The following is a 15,721-nucleotide window of genomic DNA, read 5'->3' as shown; positions in this document are numbered from 1 at the left end:
GGATATAAGGTTTAGTGAGCTGATTGGATTACATTGAGGTTTTAGGAGTAGTTAAGTCTTTGTCAGCGCTGGTAACCAACAGATTGATTTGGTGCCGAGCAGTTGCCAAAGGCTGCTCTTCATGAGAGGCACTTTACATTTGACACAACTTGTGAAGGACCACAGCGGCTTACAGGCTGAAAAGAGGTGAGTAGAAATGTTGTATTTAGTGATGCATGCATGTATCTAATTGTTCTAATTGTTCAAATTGAGTTTATTTTTAAATTAATATAGACCTATCATTTTTAGTGATTGTTGTTTCTCACCTTAAACTGAATTATAACATTTTGTAACAAGGTAATCCAATAACTATTATTGCCTTCTGCTTTGAAAATGATAAAAAAAAAAATTAGATAAATAAGATGATTGGAAAAGACATCTTATCTGTTGACATAAGGGTGAAGAACTATGGTAAAACTTCAAACTACTAAGGTGAATAGTAGGCATATCAATTGTCCATAAAACTCTCATTTAACATAGAAGTATAATGTAACTAGATTGGTCTATTGCACAACCTCAGATGACCCCACAATAGTTTTCTCCTCAGTCATTCTTGTTTGAGCTCCCAACAGACAGCTTTGTTATCAGATTAAAGTCTCCTTGTGGCACACTGAACTAATCTTGTCTTTGTGAGATCCAACTATAGGATTTACTCATGCTTAAGTGAAAAGAGACTTCAGACGATTGACAAAAATATTTGCCATTTGTATGTCATGTTTTTATAACTTGTGATCAATACATCATTACTCTTTATTTGTCCTCGGAGCATATGTATCTCAAATTAAATAAAAGGACTGGCACACTGACAATAGGATCGGACATAGATAACCTGACAATCTGAGTTAGTAGTAATTTGAATTTTTTTCACAAAGGTCAAGTACCATATTAATGCAGACTGCCTTGAAAATATAACGGTTTCTAATTATAAGGTTAAGGAAAAATATGATATTGTGTGACGCATTTCTTATCTTTCCTCTGCAGATTATTAAGCATTGTCATTATCAGGAATGCATGCATTTACAAGCTCCATCCACAAAACAAGTTATGCAAAGTCATTCGTATCCTCAGTAAGTAAACTACATATGGTACTTACAAAATAATATGGATTATAAATATATAAATGGTTAGAAAAAATATATATCTGAACCTTTAATCACCCGCAGAAGCAGAGCAAATGGGGATCCATGCATGTTTATATTGCATGGCAGATTTATTACAAGGAACAACAAATGGTAAGAATTATAGTAATGTATTCTTTTAATTAGACCATATTCTGTGTGACTTGAATGGGTTATATAACAAAATAACCTATTGCAAATTCTTTTTTTTTTCTTCATTTGTAGAAAGCTCAACTTAAATGTAACAGTCAGCATCAAGAACTGGCAACTATGAAGGACCCTTTTCTACAATGTAGTTTAGGTGAGTGACATGTAGTGTGTAATATTGGACAGATACTTACAAATAAAGAATAATTCTAAATGCTATCCTTTTTTTTGCATTTTAGATACTTGTGCTGGGTCAGCGTGCACAAACTCACCTCACCTTTACTCTTTCCTATCACATCATCTAAACACTGAGAGACAATGGCTCAAACTGCCTCCTAACCAGATCTGCAATGACAAAGGAGAAAGTAAATCAAAATTTGAATGTAATTTGAGGTCAAAAAGCTATGGCTGGAGGCTTCGGTACAGGAAGCGCCGCATAGAGTATCCCAGCACCTGTAAAGCCAAGAAGCAAAAGAAAGATAGACAAAGAGACAAGTCTGTTAGTATGGACTTCCTGTCACAAACAATTCCAAATTTGTACACAGCAGACTTTTACGCCAACAGTGAAAGATGGAATAATCCTCTACTGTCTATTCACTCACTCAGGGTAAATCAGATGTACAGACACCAAATGTCATCAAATGATAAATATACTAAGCTGGTGAGTTCAAGAACACCCTTTTACTGCTCCTTAGGTTTGACTCAAGCACCGGAGCATAACTTCAAAGTGCAACATTTGTCGATTCCACCAGCCTCATTATGGGCTTATGACAACTACTGGTTTGGGATCAGGGCACTGTCTGCACAGTCTGTGTCCCAATAAATAGACATTTATGTTTAAGTTGTTATTATTTATTACTTATGCTTTATGTTGTATAGTATTAATTTATTTTATTAATAAACATAGTTAGATGTCTATTGTCTGGATATTTGGGGATTGGCTAGATCAGTCAACTATTTGAGAAATACTTTACAATGGTGTATCTGTAATATGTTACATGGACACCAGTAGTGCACACACTATCCAACATGTAACATTTTAGATTATAATGTAATAGGACTACCGCAAACACTTGACCAGTTAGTATAGAAAACACTGAAAACAATGAATGACAATATTTATTTGTATCAAAACTCTATTTAAAACTTTGAGCAGGAATATTGAACAATTATCAAATACAAGTACAAATATACTAATTAGAATGTAATCTTTTGACCACTGAGTATAAAAAAAGCAAATAAAATCAGTTGATAAAATGTTAAAATACTTTCAGTATAGGAGTTATGACATTCACCTGCTTTAATATGCAGGTCTAATAAGTACACCAAAGTGCAAAAATGATAAGGCTAAAACCATAGTAAAAACATGAGGAAAATTAAAAACAAAATGTCAGTTATAACACTGTAAGAAACAATTCAAGTACAATATAAAAACATTACCATCAGATGAAATGCTTCTACACCACATCCATCCCCAAACCCCTGGCCACCTCTGTCAGGGCCTGCACAGCTCCGGACGTCCCGCCGTTGGTGCAGTCGTCCTGGGACAAGTGCCCAGTCTCCTCCTCCTCTAAGTGAGGGACAGTGTTCATGACACAGTACATGGGGGAATCACAGGGACTGGCCTGAGCGGGCGTGTCCTCCTCCTCCCCCGACAGCTGTGAGGAATAAGAGGAGGAGCAGGATGATGGTGACGATGACCCCACAGGAGAGCTCTCAGGTGGGACAGAGGACTTCCTAGTACGACTGGTGCTAGCTCTCGGACTTTTGCGTGCACTCTGAGGCTTTTTGGCCATGTTCTTCATAATCTCTTTAGTCACCTCCACAGTCTCAAAGCGCACCATGTTCACTTTGAGAAACCCATCAATGTCTTTTTTATATCTAAAAGGAGAAAAGCCAGGGTAAACACATATTTGGGAAATATAAAAATATAAAAGGACTAGGTCTGCACAATACTGGGAAAAAAACATGTTGTTTTCTGTATAGTTAAATACATGACAATAAAACCAGAATAAAAACAAGACAACATAAACAAATACATTTAAGTGTGACATAAATGGGTGCAATTTATTTTATAGCAAAATTGACAGTGTTTCCTGATATCATTTTACCAGAATGTAATACTCTAAACACTCTACAATACTGTACTTTCCATTATCAGTAAAAGTAGTTTGTTCAAACCTGAAGCGAGAATGTCCGGAGGGCCACTTGAGCTCATGTTTCTTTCGCAGGTGCAGTGTGAGAGTGTAACACCAGGAGAAAACCTTATCACAAATATGGCATTTATACTTAGACATGCCCCCAGCCTGGAACAGAAATGTTCATATGTCAGAATATAATCAAGTTGACACAGTCCAAATATTCATGCACATGAATTACTTATCATGGAAAGGTCTACCCAACACACATTTGGGAAATGTTATACTTTTTTTTCAATGGAAAAAGTACACACACTGGACATCAGTGGAGTGAATGGTTGAAAAACAACAGTCAATAATTTCCCAGCTGCATTCAAAGGAAAATAAGCATTCATAATTGGTTAGCCCAACTTTATTCTTGTAAATGAATAAAATGAAATTTGATTTCGGGCCAAGCTAGGGATTCATTAGATATATTTAAATGCATACAGGAAAATCAGAAATAATGCAGCTTTAAGTTTGACAAATACACACCTCATGAACTCTTTTGAAGTGGTGGTTCATGGTCTGAAAGGTATGGCAGGCATAGTCACAGCCTTCGACAGTGCACTGATACACTGAGCCCTCATTATGGATCTCTGAGTGCTTCTGCAGATCACGCTGGTTTTTAAATCTGTATGAGAAATTACACTGTGTACAATTAATTGCAATTAATTAGGTAGCAAACAAGTGCACTTAAAATCACCTTGTATAATATGTCTGTGTTATTCATCTATATGTGATCTAACTATTTATTGTGAAGATGTACCTTTTGTCACAGAAATCGCATGGAAATGGCCGCTCATCACAGTGACGAAACCTGATGTGTATTTTCAGTGCCGCGAGAGTGGTGCAGGTCATGTCGCAGAGGGGACATTTCACCTGATTCACTTCACATTAAACCAGTGGAAAGAGGTCAGATTAATTAAGATCAATGTCTAATTGATAATTTCTCTGGCGAACATCTAAACAATCAATCAATTAACAACTTTATTAATCCCAAAGAGCAATTCAGTTTGCAGATCTCCAAAAATAAAATCATGTACACACTACACACAGCATGCATTCAAACTTCAGTGCATCAAGGTACACATTAGCAAATTTGCATTCCATTTAAAAGTTTTATGGCAGAAGGAATAAACTGTATTTACCGTGTTGGCGCACGTGGTCCCGTAGAAGTCTCTCATTAGAAAAAGCTTTCCCACAATGTTCACACACAAGTGCCTCTAAATGAGTTCCAAAGTTAGTGTTGTATGTAATTAATTCCAATGAAAAGTGTTTTGACATTTTTTTACCGATTGGTGCTGCCTGTCTGTGGAGGTGGTCAAACAACTTAGTGTTGCTGGAGAACATGCTGCCGCAGGTGGGACAAGCGACAAGCTTCTCCTGAGTGTGAGTGCGCACATGCTCCCTCAGACGGTAACGGATTTTGAAGAAAGCATCACAGCCTTAATATAAAAACAACATTCCAGATACCAGGTTATCAAGAAAGGTACTTAGTATAGATATAATATTCACCAATGTATAATATATTATATGTATAATATTCATATACAATTAAAACAAGAAAGACTCAAATTACCTGTCCAGTGGCAGAACAGAGCTTGTTGTTGCTGAGGTTCATTAACAGATTGAGGTTCAGAGCTTTCAACATGATTGTCCACGTGACGATAAAACCACTCAGGATTGTCAAAAGAGCTCTGTTTGGCAAAATTATATATTGCGTTAAACTGACCATTATTCTGCAATATGATGACAAGTACAAATACTTACATCACAGTGTTCCCACTGGCAAACAAATCCTTCCGATCCTTCTGGGACAAGGTTGTTGCTGTGAGCGCCCAGAGTGCAGCTCGGCAGGTCATGACGTTGCTTTAGCAGTTGTGAACCAGCGTATTTGAGCTTACTGTGGTAGTTGTGGAAGTAAGCATGGATTTCTAATTCTCGTGGACTACCCATAGAGAGAAACTCACAACCATCCCACAAACAGGCATACTCATCTGGACACACATAGAAATAAACACAAAATTAAACACACACAAAATGACCAGAACATAGATCTCTGAGCACTGTCAGTGAAGGGGGCTCACCCAGCTCTTCCGCTGCATCCTTGTCTCCCAGATAGTCCTTCAAATGCTGGGACATGTGGACACTCAGGTCTTCCATGGTGTAGCCCGTGAAGCCGCATGAAGCCCACCCACACACCACTTCAAACTTCTCCAGTCTTTTAGTGGACATTATGGCCGGAGAGGACTACCTGGAGAGAACAGCTGCACAACACAAAACTTGGTGCCATAAACGTCTTTTGTGATGAGTTTTAACATGTAAAATAATTAAATAATCACTTTGGTAAACTCAATGTTCTCACAAGAAGCTACGACACTAACATTTGATGAACCTGTCATTTTGAAGCCTTGTCTTTATGAACTTTTCTATACTTGGGAAAGTAGTTTAAATCAAAAAGTTATGTTTGAAATGGTCGAGAATATATTTAATTTTCTTACAAGACGCTTGTAGAGCCAGGAGCTGCCCACTGCGCCCTCACTCTTCCCTCCTTGCTGGTGTGATTTTGTTTACTTCCGGTTATAGCGGAAGTGACATTTCAATTCTCTGTGCTATCATTGGCTCATACTGCCCCCTGTTGGTGGTTTTAATTTCTCTCCTTTCTCAGTTTGACCTAAATTCAATGCAACCTGCAAGTCATTGTTCGTTATGCGCTGTCTGCAAAAAAACTTGAGGCGTATGAAAGTAATTAGACTACGACACTACCTTAGTTAAAAATTAAATTACTTGAATCTGCCTTTTCTTGTTTCTACGTTCTTTTCAGTCCTGCAGCTCAGATCCCTGTCTAAATATAAAGTCCAGTCTGCTTTATTGGATTCTGTGAGATTCTTATAATGCACCCTTGTCAGTTTCATCTCCAAGTACAATATTGCTGTTTGTCCATAATTTACTAGTTTGCAGTGCCAGAAAAAAAAAAAGGTGACATTGTCTCAGTGGTTGGAGAAATTGTTCAGTCTACCAAACCGCAGTTACAACCCCGTTCAGACCAGTGTATGCTGTTGCTGTGCCCTTGAGCAAGACATCTGCCTTGTGTCCACTCCAGTGTTGATGAGACGAAGCGGGCAAAGACATTCTCCCATCTGAAACGTCTCGATACCTGCAATAACCTTCAGCTACAGACAAACTACCAGATGACTTAATGAGAAATAACAGAACAGTATTTACAGAAATGGAAAGTCCCAACACATTGTTCAGTATTATCATTTTAATTCATCCAACGCAAGCTGAGGATACAAGCACACTACCAGAACATTTGCAGTGATTCAACATTGTCTTATAGTCACTTTAGCTCATTTGGGTCTGACACCATACACAGCTCACACCAGACAATACATGACATTATATTGTAGCACCAGTTTGGACAGGCTGAACATGACCTCCTATCCAAACAAGCTAAAATGGACTTGTGTCTCTATTTGAGCACTGTTGCATTTACAACTACAAAGGGAAGGCTGTGATGGTGATAAAAACAGTACACACATTACAGCAATTTGCGCAACTTTAGACTTTTTAACAGCAGCATTGTTTATTACCTTCAAATCCTTTCAAGTCCTGGCCTATTCTTTGTCCATTAACACCTGGTAGCAGCCAATCCAGGTGATTATATATTATAATAATACCTGTATGTTTTCTAATTATTTTTTATCAGTTTAAAAGGGGAATTGGGAACCCTATGACACCACTACAACTTTTGATATTCGTTGCTCAACTCCTGACCTACCATTTAAATGGCTACAAAACTAAGACATCCTTTTCAGTGATGTACTTGATGTGACAAATGTGTATTACTACTATCACATGCATAATATCCATTAAAACTATAATGGCCATTGTATGTTAATGCATATTGATTTGATTTACAAGCTAAGATGTGGGGTTTGTATCTAAATGTAACCAAAGATGGCCTCCTCCATGCAAGCTGTAGCAATATTATATTACAATTCATTGGTTGTCTAGGCAACCCAAATGATGAAACTAGATATCAAATCAGAACAATGAATTGAAGACCAGGACCATGACTGAGGCACTGTAAAAACTAAACCTTAGAACAGATTTGTCTTAGCACAATTATGTTTAAATCTCCCACCTAACATTCTACAATCATTTTTCATTTTTCTCAGGCATCTATAGAAATAATGCCCTATACAATGCCCTTGTACACATGTTGAATGTATACTCATGGCTCTTCAAGTTAAGGTTAAACTAAACTTTGCTAATATGTGCAAATGATGTGCTCAAAATATAAAGCTATTTTGTGTGTGTTGCTCCCAGACACTCTCATTACCGGAACGTGACTGCATTAGAAGAAGTGTTCATTAGAGTGAAGTGAACAGTGAACAACAAGGCAGCAAAAACAAAATTACAAGTAAACAAAAGAAATTGGAAAAAGTGTCACCTTACAGACCTAATGCTTTGCCTCTGCCAGTCTATTACTTAGCTCTTTGCTCTTCTTTGTCACTACTCCTTCAGGTTTGGGTTCAGCAGTGCCCGCTTTCTTCTTAGCTGTCAGAGAACTAGAAATCTGCTTTTCTTTTGCCTTTTTCACCATCTTTCCTGTTGTTGTCGTTGGTGTCTTTTTGGGTTTAGCACGTGGCACTGGCTTGTCCACCTAAAAAAAAAAAAAAAAGATTTCAAAATAGTATTGAATCATGTCATGTACAACCTTTAAACATTTAAACTTATTTACATTAAATGGCAATGACTGGAATTTCTGGAACCTGAAGAACTACACTGGGAGTTTATGAAGTGTGTTTTTTTCTTGCATTGGATTAGTATTGTTTTGTTATTGTACAGAAAAAAAAATGTAATAACATGCTGGTTATTACACTTAAAGGCCAATGGCATTTGCAAGTGTTGAACTTATGACATTGGTGTAAATGAAACTGAATAAAAAGCAAAACAGCACAAAGAGTGATTTTGTGCATTAAACGTGGTTCATGCGCAGAAGTCGTAATCATTTCTTTATGGATAAATTATGGATATAAAATTTCTGCTATAGCAGCTCAGTGTAGGACTGTGTAGGATTAAGTACGATATTGATTATCTCTCTGTGCTGGACACAGTGTACATACAATGGACATGGACAATGTACATTCATGGGTAATTTCACCCATTACACAAATAAACAAAGACAAAAATCATGTAGGCTATAAATCATATGACCCTTGTCCTGAAGACATAGCGCAGTAACTTTTTGTTAGCACACTGTGTCCAGTATTCTTCCACACATATTATTTACTGATGGATGACCAAAAGAAATTTAGTCGTTAGTATCCAATGCATAAATACGGCATGCTTTTTTTAAAAAGAAAGTTGATCAAAATGTGCGGACAAGTTCATGTACTATGCTTCCGCTGAAGTGAGAAAAGATAATTACTTTATTCATTTATGATATTTAGACAATATAATGGAAATACATCATAACTATGCTAAAATGTGCCTTGTTTTAGGGGGCTTGGGCACAGCCATCCAACTCACTTCAGCTTAATGTAATATACTAAACCTTTACAGGGGATAGAGGTTATGTAGAACAAGAAACTGCATGTGACTAATATATTTCTGTTGCTAATTATGGTGATGTTGTAGGACTAGGACACTCGTGGATGGCTGTGCATGACTGTGCATGTGATAAGTGTGATATTATTTTTCCAATATACCACCTCCAGCAGTAACAAGTTTGTTCAAATTTCACTTTACCAGTGTCTCACAAAAAACAACCAATATGTATCAAACTCTGAGTACAGTGAAAGGTGGTGCGTGGTGGCCTGACAGATGAACGGTGAGGGCATTTTTGGATTGGATACGTTGGGTGACAGAATTGGCACATTTAAGTGCATACAGTGCTGGTATGCACATTTGTGTTGGACCAGTCTCCATGCCTTTAGAAGAAACAGAAAACACACCTGACTACAGCAGACCAGTCTCTGAGACGTCCTATAAGAATGAGACAGGGAGTGGCCATATGAACACCTCCAAACAGCAATTCATTTATTCTTATTATACTTTTTATTAAAAGGCCAATGTGTGCAAACATTAAAGTTTGACAAATTAACCATGAACCAATGCATTGAATATTGTATCTTATGCCATGTCCAGCTGAATGCAGGCTGCCTTTACCTTGCTGGGTTCACTGTAGAGGCTCCGTATCCTGCGGCGCTCCTGTAGCTTGTTGTCAGTGGGATGAGACTTGACCTGCTCCCCTTTGAAAGTGGCGCTGTAGCTGGTCTCCAGACTGGTCTCCTCCCCTGGCGGCTTGTACTGAGAAGGAGCTTTGATGGGCTTGGCTGGTTTCACATCTTTGTATGCCTTAAACTCTGTCCTGTTAACATGGATATAAAACACACTCTGTCCTTTGCTGTACAATGCAACTCACAGAATCATGTTACAGACACTGGTGCCAAGTGCAAGAGAATAAATTACACTTATCTCTTGTCTATTTTTTTCTTCTGTGTTCTCTGCTACTTATGCTTCAAGATCAAATGCACATTCTTGTCACTATATTGGCGTTTTGTTATTTCCAGACATAGGCTATTATCAAAAACATGGTCTGAGTTACCAAAGCTCATGTGATAATGTGCATCATATCCTTTGACTACATCACATTTCATTTTGTTTGATACTAATGCTGCCATAAAGTTTTAATGTTTTGTTACATAGGCTACTACTTTTACCATCCATAGGTGATGCAAGGAACCAATTCATTCAATTTAAGGTATAGGCTTTGTATCAGACTCAGAGATAACGTGGGAAATTGGATCCAAACCCTTTCCTTCATACAGTTCCTTATTGATAGGAAGTAGGCTACTGAGAGACGAGATAGGGCAGAGATAATCAATTATGCAGCCCTTTCCTGCCTGCTGCTGATAATGTGGGATGAAACTAGAGATAATCATCAATGATCATTCCTTCCCAAAAAGGCCTATACACCGGCGGACTCGGTGTATCGAATAACCATGAAACATGTGGTAAAAATACAGTGATTCATGCTGTTACCCGTTTTACCTGTAGCTGCTGGAGGTGGTCATGACCTCCTTGATATGCCTGTTGAGTGCGTCTGCGGCCGCGCGGCCCTTGCGCTGCTCGGCGCTCACCTCTGCGCACACTTGGCTCTCAGATTTGATCGCAGCTTTCTTCTCCTCGGACGGTCCTTTCTTCGTACCTTTGGTTTCTTTCTCATGCACCTTCTCCTCTAACTCACTTTTTTCAGGCCCGCTCTCCGCCTCTGCGGATTTAGGGATCCAGGGATGGTCATGCTTCTTCGGAATGGGCCAGGGCTTGTAGTCCTTCTGGTACTGAGTTTCATTGATGAACGGGGTCGGTGATGGTTGGTACTCGTTTCTGGGCTTGCAGCTGGGCTCAGGACGCACTTTCCACGCCTTGAAATCTTGGCGCATGACGGACGCAGAAGAGCCATCTTTAGCGGGCGGTGCCTTTGCGGTCTGCTCCTGCTCCCCAGAATAAGGCTGGGTTTCTATGGCAATAGCAGCGGCGCGAGTCGGCCTGGGCTGCGGATGATGCGCCACATGCTGCACCTCAGCCACATCCGAGTATTTGGTAAAAACCAGAGGCACAGCGATGTCCGCCTTGTCCAGCTCGCTCCAGAAGCGATTGATGCAGCAAGCACGCGTGATGCACGGCCATGCCATGATATAAAACGACTAATGTACAAAAAAGAAACGTAAAGTCGTACTTACAAAACTAAGACAGACTCGTTTTCTTAGCGGTCACACAAAGCAGGCACAGGCTGAGTACAAATGCACTTGAGGTTTAGTCGTATGATGCACATTTGTGTCTGGCTGCGCATCTGAACGACCCCACCCACGTTTGCGTGATGCCTTCAAATGTATGGGGTCTGCACAGTGAGCCTGCACCGTGAACCATCACCCGGGTTTGTCAGCGTCTGGCCACGAAGAGACAAGGTAGCTTTAACCCCTTAATGGAGGACACGGGAAATCTCACAGCACACAGATATTACAATACGCAACAATTCCGAAACTAAAAATATTTTATTATTGCCCAACTTTAAACAATCATGCAACTTGAAATGATCAAAAGGCGGTGGGATATATGAACAAATAAGGGCTTTTAGGGATAAGACCAGTGATTGAACATTTCCCCAACGCTAAAAATGTGTTTTAATTCAAAATTTTCAATGGACACAGCCTGAAATTCCCAATAATTAAAACAGCCAATATGCAAACCGTAGCAAAAATGTTACACGTTTTCACATTTTGAATATTCAATGCATCTTTACTGGCAATAATGGTGTGAGTGCTCCCTCTTGTGGCATCAGAAGAAAACAGGATTCATAAAATCAGAGTTAAAAATTTACAGTCAGCAAAAAAGTAGAAAATGCTCCAACATGGACATTATAAAATAGAATTATAATTTACAAATATACAGTTTGTCTGGCATGATATTAATTTCCAGTCTAATATCATTTTGCATGGTACAATAGCCAACGTCTGTGAAACATTCACATCATTTCATCATTTTACTTCCTCTTCGGTTCCTTCTTCTAACTCGGCTCCAGGATCTTCTTCTGGGTACAGTCTGCAGTATTTATCCACCATGACATCCAGATCATATTTGACATGACTGTTTATGTTAAGCATGGCCAGACTTTTGTTCCACTGTAAAGAAGGCAGACTATCAAAATAAGCTTGCATTCGCTTCACGGCTGCATTATTGTTCTCTGCCAACTTGAGCACTGGTAAAGTGGACAGCACCTTCAGGAAGGTGTTCACATTGGGGAAGAAATTGACATCAGGAAGCTGCAGAGTTTCATGGATAGTGTTGGGCAGAGGCACCTCTTTGCCTCGATGTTTCCACTTGATTCTCCAGCAGTGCAGCTCGGCTGTGAGCGTGTCGGAGCTGGGCAGGTCACTGCGGTACACATCCGCATAGTTCTCCTCTGTTGTGTTGAACTTTAACTGACCCATGATGCCTGGCACAAGTGAGAGACACTTTAAAGCCTTCAGGTTGTTCTCAGAGAACATGTCCTCTACTTCCTGCATGATGCCACACATGACAGGCATCGTCACATACTCTTTATAATATGCCTCTGCCTGTATTTCCCCTATTTCAGAAGTTCGCTGTTTACGAATGAACAGCCTTGGGAGGTTTTCTTGGACACCCAAAAGTCCAGCCACATTTAGAGCCTCCTCATACCAAAACTCATGGTATACATCAATGTTATCATTGACCTCATTTAATGAGTGTAGGACCGCAGTCAGGCTGTTGGCAGCACTGAACACATCAAGTGTTTCCCCCTGGAGATTCCGGCCAAAGGCTCTGGTGAACGTGAGAACATTCTTTAAGATCACAACAGTAACTATAGTCTCAAAATCTGCAAGGGTCTCTGTGACTGCATAAACATCGGCAATCACTTTGGCTGTAAACTTTCCATCATAATTATCCACTATTGTTTCAATGCTGAAGATAAGTGGTGGCAAAACTTCTAAAAGCACATCAAAGACGTTATGTTGCTCTGTCCATCCAGATGCACAGTTTTGAATTAATAGCTCAGCCTTCTCACTCTTTGGGTAATACAAAGCGATGGCTTTATGAAGTTCATCTTGGGTAAAGGGAGCCTCAAAAAGAGCCCTGATTCTTCTCAAAGTTTCCATGAGGTTTTGAACATTAGGAAAAGGTAGACTATGTGCCAAATGGATGTTCAGTGCAGTGCTGGAGCAGGGCATGTGAAGCATCAGAGGATACTTCTCCATCAATAACACTGCTACTGCCTTCATCTTAGTGGACACTGACCCCGTGGCTTTATGAGCTTGGCCGCGGCAGTCCTCCATGCTGAGCCCCCAGCGCTGAGTGAGCTGCGTCTCAAGCTTCTCCACAAGTGCAAACTCATCTCCTTCAAACAAGAGAAAATCCAGAAACTCTTCACGCAGCACATTCTGGCTGACAAAACGCAAAAACACCGGCAGTTGACTTTCACCCGCAAATTCTACCAGTTCACCCGTGACTAGGGAGAAGAAGCGGCTCTCTCTGACCTCCAGAAGAATCTCCTCTCTGACTGTATTTTCACAAACATCCAAAAGCTGATTCTGGTGTGTTGATGAGAGGTATTCAGAGTTGACAGCTGTAGCCTGGAAACGTTTTTGCAACACCACATCTCCAGCATTCATGCGCATATCAAGAAGTGACTGAAGATTGCTCGTCTTGGAACCAGAGTCAGACACTGGGTCATTTTTCAATGGGATGTTTTGTTTCCCCATCATAAGCATAATTTCAAACAGCGATCTGAGGTAGTCACGATACTCTTTCTCCTCAGTGGAAATTTGCGGTTCATCATTGTTGCTCTCTTCAACTGTCGGTTCTTTTTTCACAAGCTGATCAATAGAAGTTACCACTGTAAGAAAATGAAATGATTACAGAAATAAGCCACTTTCAGAAGAGTAATATTAAAATTGCAAACTTACTCTGCCTTTCTTTAATCTTTTGCAAGTCTTCTTCAGTCTAAACGTGAACATAAACAAATCAGAAATCAGCTAAAATATTACAAAAGCACTTGATTGATTTCATTTATGAGTTTCTTACCAGTTCTTTGATTCTTTTGCGATGTCTCATGGTATTGGGATTCTTTAAGTGACTTGTCAGATCAAATATTGTGGGAATAGCAGTATCCTTTAAAACAGTTCTGTATGGGCTCTGTCAATAGTAAGTTTAGAGGACACAGTTCATGTAGGCATCACACACAACATGAAGTAGCATGATCAATAAAAGAATAATACAGTAGTTTACCGTTTTGTACACCATTGCTGGGTCAAAATGTTTGGCACAAAGTCTGTAGTGCTTGTTCAGTTGGTCTGATGTTTTGGTTTCCAGATCTGCCCTGCGACAATTCTCTACCCACAGTTTACATCTACAAGATACAAAAAGTCAAAGAGTGAAAAGGACAAACTTTAGGGTTTCAAATGTTTTCTTACCTTTCTGGATCCCGTGGAAACCTAAAAAACGCTAAATCGGACTCCGTGCTTTTCCTAGTGCAGTTTGGGGCCGCGCAAAAATTCGGCATGTTTAAGCTAGCGCGTTAGCTTCAACGGTATCAAAAGAAAGTTAAAGGCTTAATAAACACAAGACTTGGACCTATGGGACATTACTGGTGTATCACAATATAGGAAACACTCAAACTTATACCTTTGTTTTGGGAAAGCTGTATTTTAAGCGCTTTAGTTCGACAATCGAGGTAAACTGCTGCTCGCTAATCCCGCCCCTGAGCGCGGCTGTGATTGGTCGTTTTTGCGCTCTTTCTTTAACTCGTTCGTTACCAAATTTGCGCAACGCCATTGGTCAGGGGCAAACGTCATTTAAGTCATATTCGTGTGCGATTTGTTGGCTGTGTAAGAGGGGCTGTAATAGCACCTATCGCACAAGCCGTACGCTATTCGTCACTATGGTCAAAACAAATCTTGCTGCGACGCTGCTACATCAAAACCTGCAAATTTCGCCACAAAGAAGTTCACTGTGTGCCAAGTTGTCAGATGGCCCCGTCACTAATTCCCACCTCGAGGTTACAACTAGCTGCGTTTTATGTGTATATGCTATACTGTATTTCACTCACAAAGTATGTGTTGACCAGCTTATCGTGATATGGCTCGTTGGTCTAGGGGTATGATTCTCGCTTAGGGTGCGAGAGGTCCCGGGTTCAAATCCCGGACGAGCCCGTGTTTTTACCATATCACCGAAAGTGTAATTTCTGCGCTATCATTCCTGATCTCATTTGAGTCATCGGCTTGGCTCTGTATTCTCGGGTGGTCTGTGCCTTGTTACGCATGACACCAGTATAATGCACGCCCCTTTTTAGAAGTCCGAAATATGAACAATACCCAGGCTTTCATTCGTGTCACCTCGTGGTCTTGTCCATATTTTGGGATGGAAGAGCGCGTGATTGAGTCATGGAAGGTGGAACATATGGAGGAGGTATCCAACACAAAGCCACTAAAAATGCAAAACTGCCGCGGGCTCGTCCGGGATTTGAACCCGGGACCTCTCGCACCCGAAGCGAGAATCATACCCCTAGACCAACGAGCCTAATCAGCCTTTATTTTTGCTAGTTGTTTTATGAATGCACCATATTTTAGCAATATTGGTATATGATTAAAATTACATTAATGATTGTCTGGAAAATTACTAATATTTTTGTAAGACAGCAAAAAAGAC

The 15,721-nt window shown here is 39.8% G+C and overlaps 3 protein-coding genes and 2 non-coding genes across 7 annotated transcripts; 1 reads left to right on the top strand and 4 right to left on the bottom strand.

Moving 5' to 3' along the window:
- Positions 1–2,405: 2,405 nt before the first annotated feature.
- On the bottom strand, positions 2,406–6,059 carry zgc:112083 (uncharacterized protein LOC550461 homolog). 2 transcript variants are annotated; one of them, XM_033976658.2, is made up of 10 exons: positions 5,986–6,059; positions 5,572–5,751; positions 5,255–5,481; positions 5,064–5,181; positions 4,777–4,929; positions 4,633–4,707; positions 4,251–4,371; positions 3,977–4,115; positions 3,486–3,610; positions 2,406–3,185 (listed from the first exon to the last, which is right to left on the bottom strand). In XM_033976658.2, the coding sequence occupies exons 2-10, from the start codon at positions 5,717–5,719 to the stop codon at positions 2,762–2,764; spliced, it is 1,530 nt and encodes a 509-aa protein (XP_033832549.1). In that variant the 5' UTR covers positions 5,720–5,751; positions 5,986–6,059; the 3' UTR covers positions 2,406–2,761. The 2 variants fall into 2 exon arrangements, with proteins under 2 accessions (XP_033832549.1, XP_055081765.1); XM_055225790.1 differs by having other exon boundaries at positions 2,546–3,185; positions 5,572–5,738.
- Positions 6,060–6,731: 672 nt separating this feature from the next.
- Positions 6,732–11,449, bottom strand: map6b (microtubule-associated protein 6b). Of its 2 annotated transcripts, XM_033977677.2 has the most exons (4): positions 10,547–11,449; positions 9,662–9,863; positions 9,448–9,478; positions 8,076–8,153 (listed from the first exon to the last, which is right to left on the bottom strand). In XM_033977677.2, the coding sequence occupies exons 1-3, from the start codon at positions 11,188–11,190 to the stop codon at positions 9,452–9,454; spliced, it is 873 nt and encodes a 290-aa protein (XP_033833568.1). In that variant the 5' UTR covers positions 11,191–11,449; the 3' UTR covers positions 8,076–8,153; positions 9,448–9,451. The 2 variants fall into 2 exon arrangements, with proteins under 2 accessions (XP_033833567.1, XP_033833568.1); XM_033977676.2 differs by lacking the exon at positions 9,448–9,478 and having other exon boundaries at positions 6,732–8,153.
- Positions 11,450–11,532: 83 nt separating this feature from the next.
- thap12b (THAP domain containing 12b) lies at positions 11,533–14,788 on the bottom strand. Its single transcript, XM_033976946.2, has 5 exons — positions 14,488–14,788; positions 14,303–14,423; positions 14,099–14,209; positions 13,981–14,017; positions 11,533–13,910 (listed from the first exon to the last, which is right to left on the bottom strand). Exons 1-5 carry the CDS (start codon positions 14,574–14,576, stop codon positions 12,034–12,036), a joined length of 2,235 nt encoding a protein of 744 aa, XP_033832837.1. The 5' UTR covers positions 14,577–14,788; the 3' UTR covers positions 11,533–12,033.
- Positions 14,789–15,153: 365 nt separating this feature from the next.
- trnap-agg (transfer RNA proline (anticodon AGG)) lies at positions 15,154–15,225 on the top strand. The gene has a single exon. It is a non-coding gene; the product is annotated as a tRNA-Pro (tRNA).
- A 295-nt stretch (positions 15,226–15,520) lies between these two features.
- trnap-cgg (transfer RNA proline (anticodon CGG)) lies at positions 15,521–15,592 on the bottom strand. Its single transcript has one exon. It is a non-coding gene; the product is annotated as a tRNA-Pro (tRNA).
- Positions 15,593–15,721: the final 129 nt, after the last annotated feature.

Source organism: Periophthalmus magnuspinnatus, chromosome 13 (assembly GCF_009829125.3).
Source record: "Periophthalmus magnuspinnatus isolate fPerMag1 chromosome 13, fPerMag1.2.pri, whole genome shotgun sequence".
In the NCBI taxonomy this organism is placed as follows: Eukaryota; Metazoa; Chordata; class Actinopteri; order Gobiiformes; family Gobiidae; genus Periophthalmus; species Periophthalmus magnuspinnatus.
Note: the sequence above shows the minus strand (reverse complement) of the source record. Positions and strands in the feature narration are given on the sequence as shown.

Bases quoted from the DNA above. Each gene is read 5' to 3' on its own strand.
- thap12b (XM_033976946.2), bottom strand. From the start codon at position 14,576: ATGCCGAATTTTTGCGCGGCCCCAAACTGCACTAGGAAAAGCACGGAG. The intron at 14,424-14,487 runs GTAAGAAAACAT...TGTATCTTGTAG, and splicing joins TTTCCACGGGATCCAGAAAG to ATGTAAACTGTGGGTAGAGA. The intron at 13,911-13,980 runs GTAAGTTTGCAA...ATTTTCTTACAG, and splicing joins AAAGATTAAAGAAAGGCAGA to TGGTAACTTCTATTGATCAG.
- zgc:112083 (XM_033976658.2), bottom strand. From the start codon at position 5,719: ATGTCCACTAAAAGACTGGAGAAGTTTGAAGTGGTGTGTGGGTGGGCT. The intron at 4,930-5,063 runs GTAATTTGAGTC...TTTTATATTAAG, and splicing joins TCTGTTCTGCCACTGGACAG to GCTGTGATGCTTTCTTCAAA. The intron at 3,611-3,976 runs GTGTGTATTTGT...TTTCTGTTCCAG, and splicing joins ACTTCAAAAGAGTTCATGAG to GCTGGGGGCATGTCTAAGTA.
- map6b (XM_033977676.2), bottom strand. From the start codon at position 11,190: ATGGCATGGCCGTGCATCACGCGTGCTTGCTGCATCAATCGCTTCTGG. The intron at 9,864-10,546 runs GTAAAACGGGTA...CCATGTTAACAG, and splicing joins ACCACCTCCAGCAGCTACAG to GACAGAGTTTAAGGCATACA. The intron at 8,154-9,661 runs GTAAAGGCAGCC...TTTTTTTTTTAG, and splicing joins TCTACAGTGAACCCAGCAAG to GTGGACAAGCCAGTGCCACG.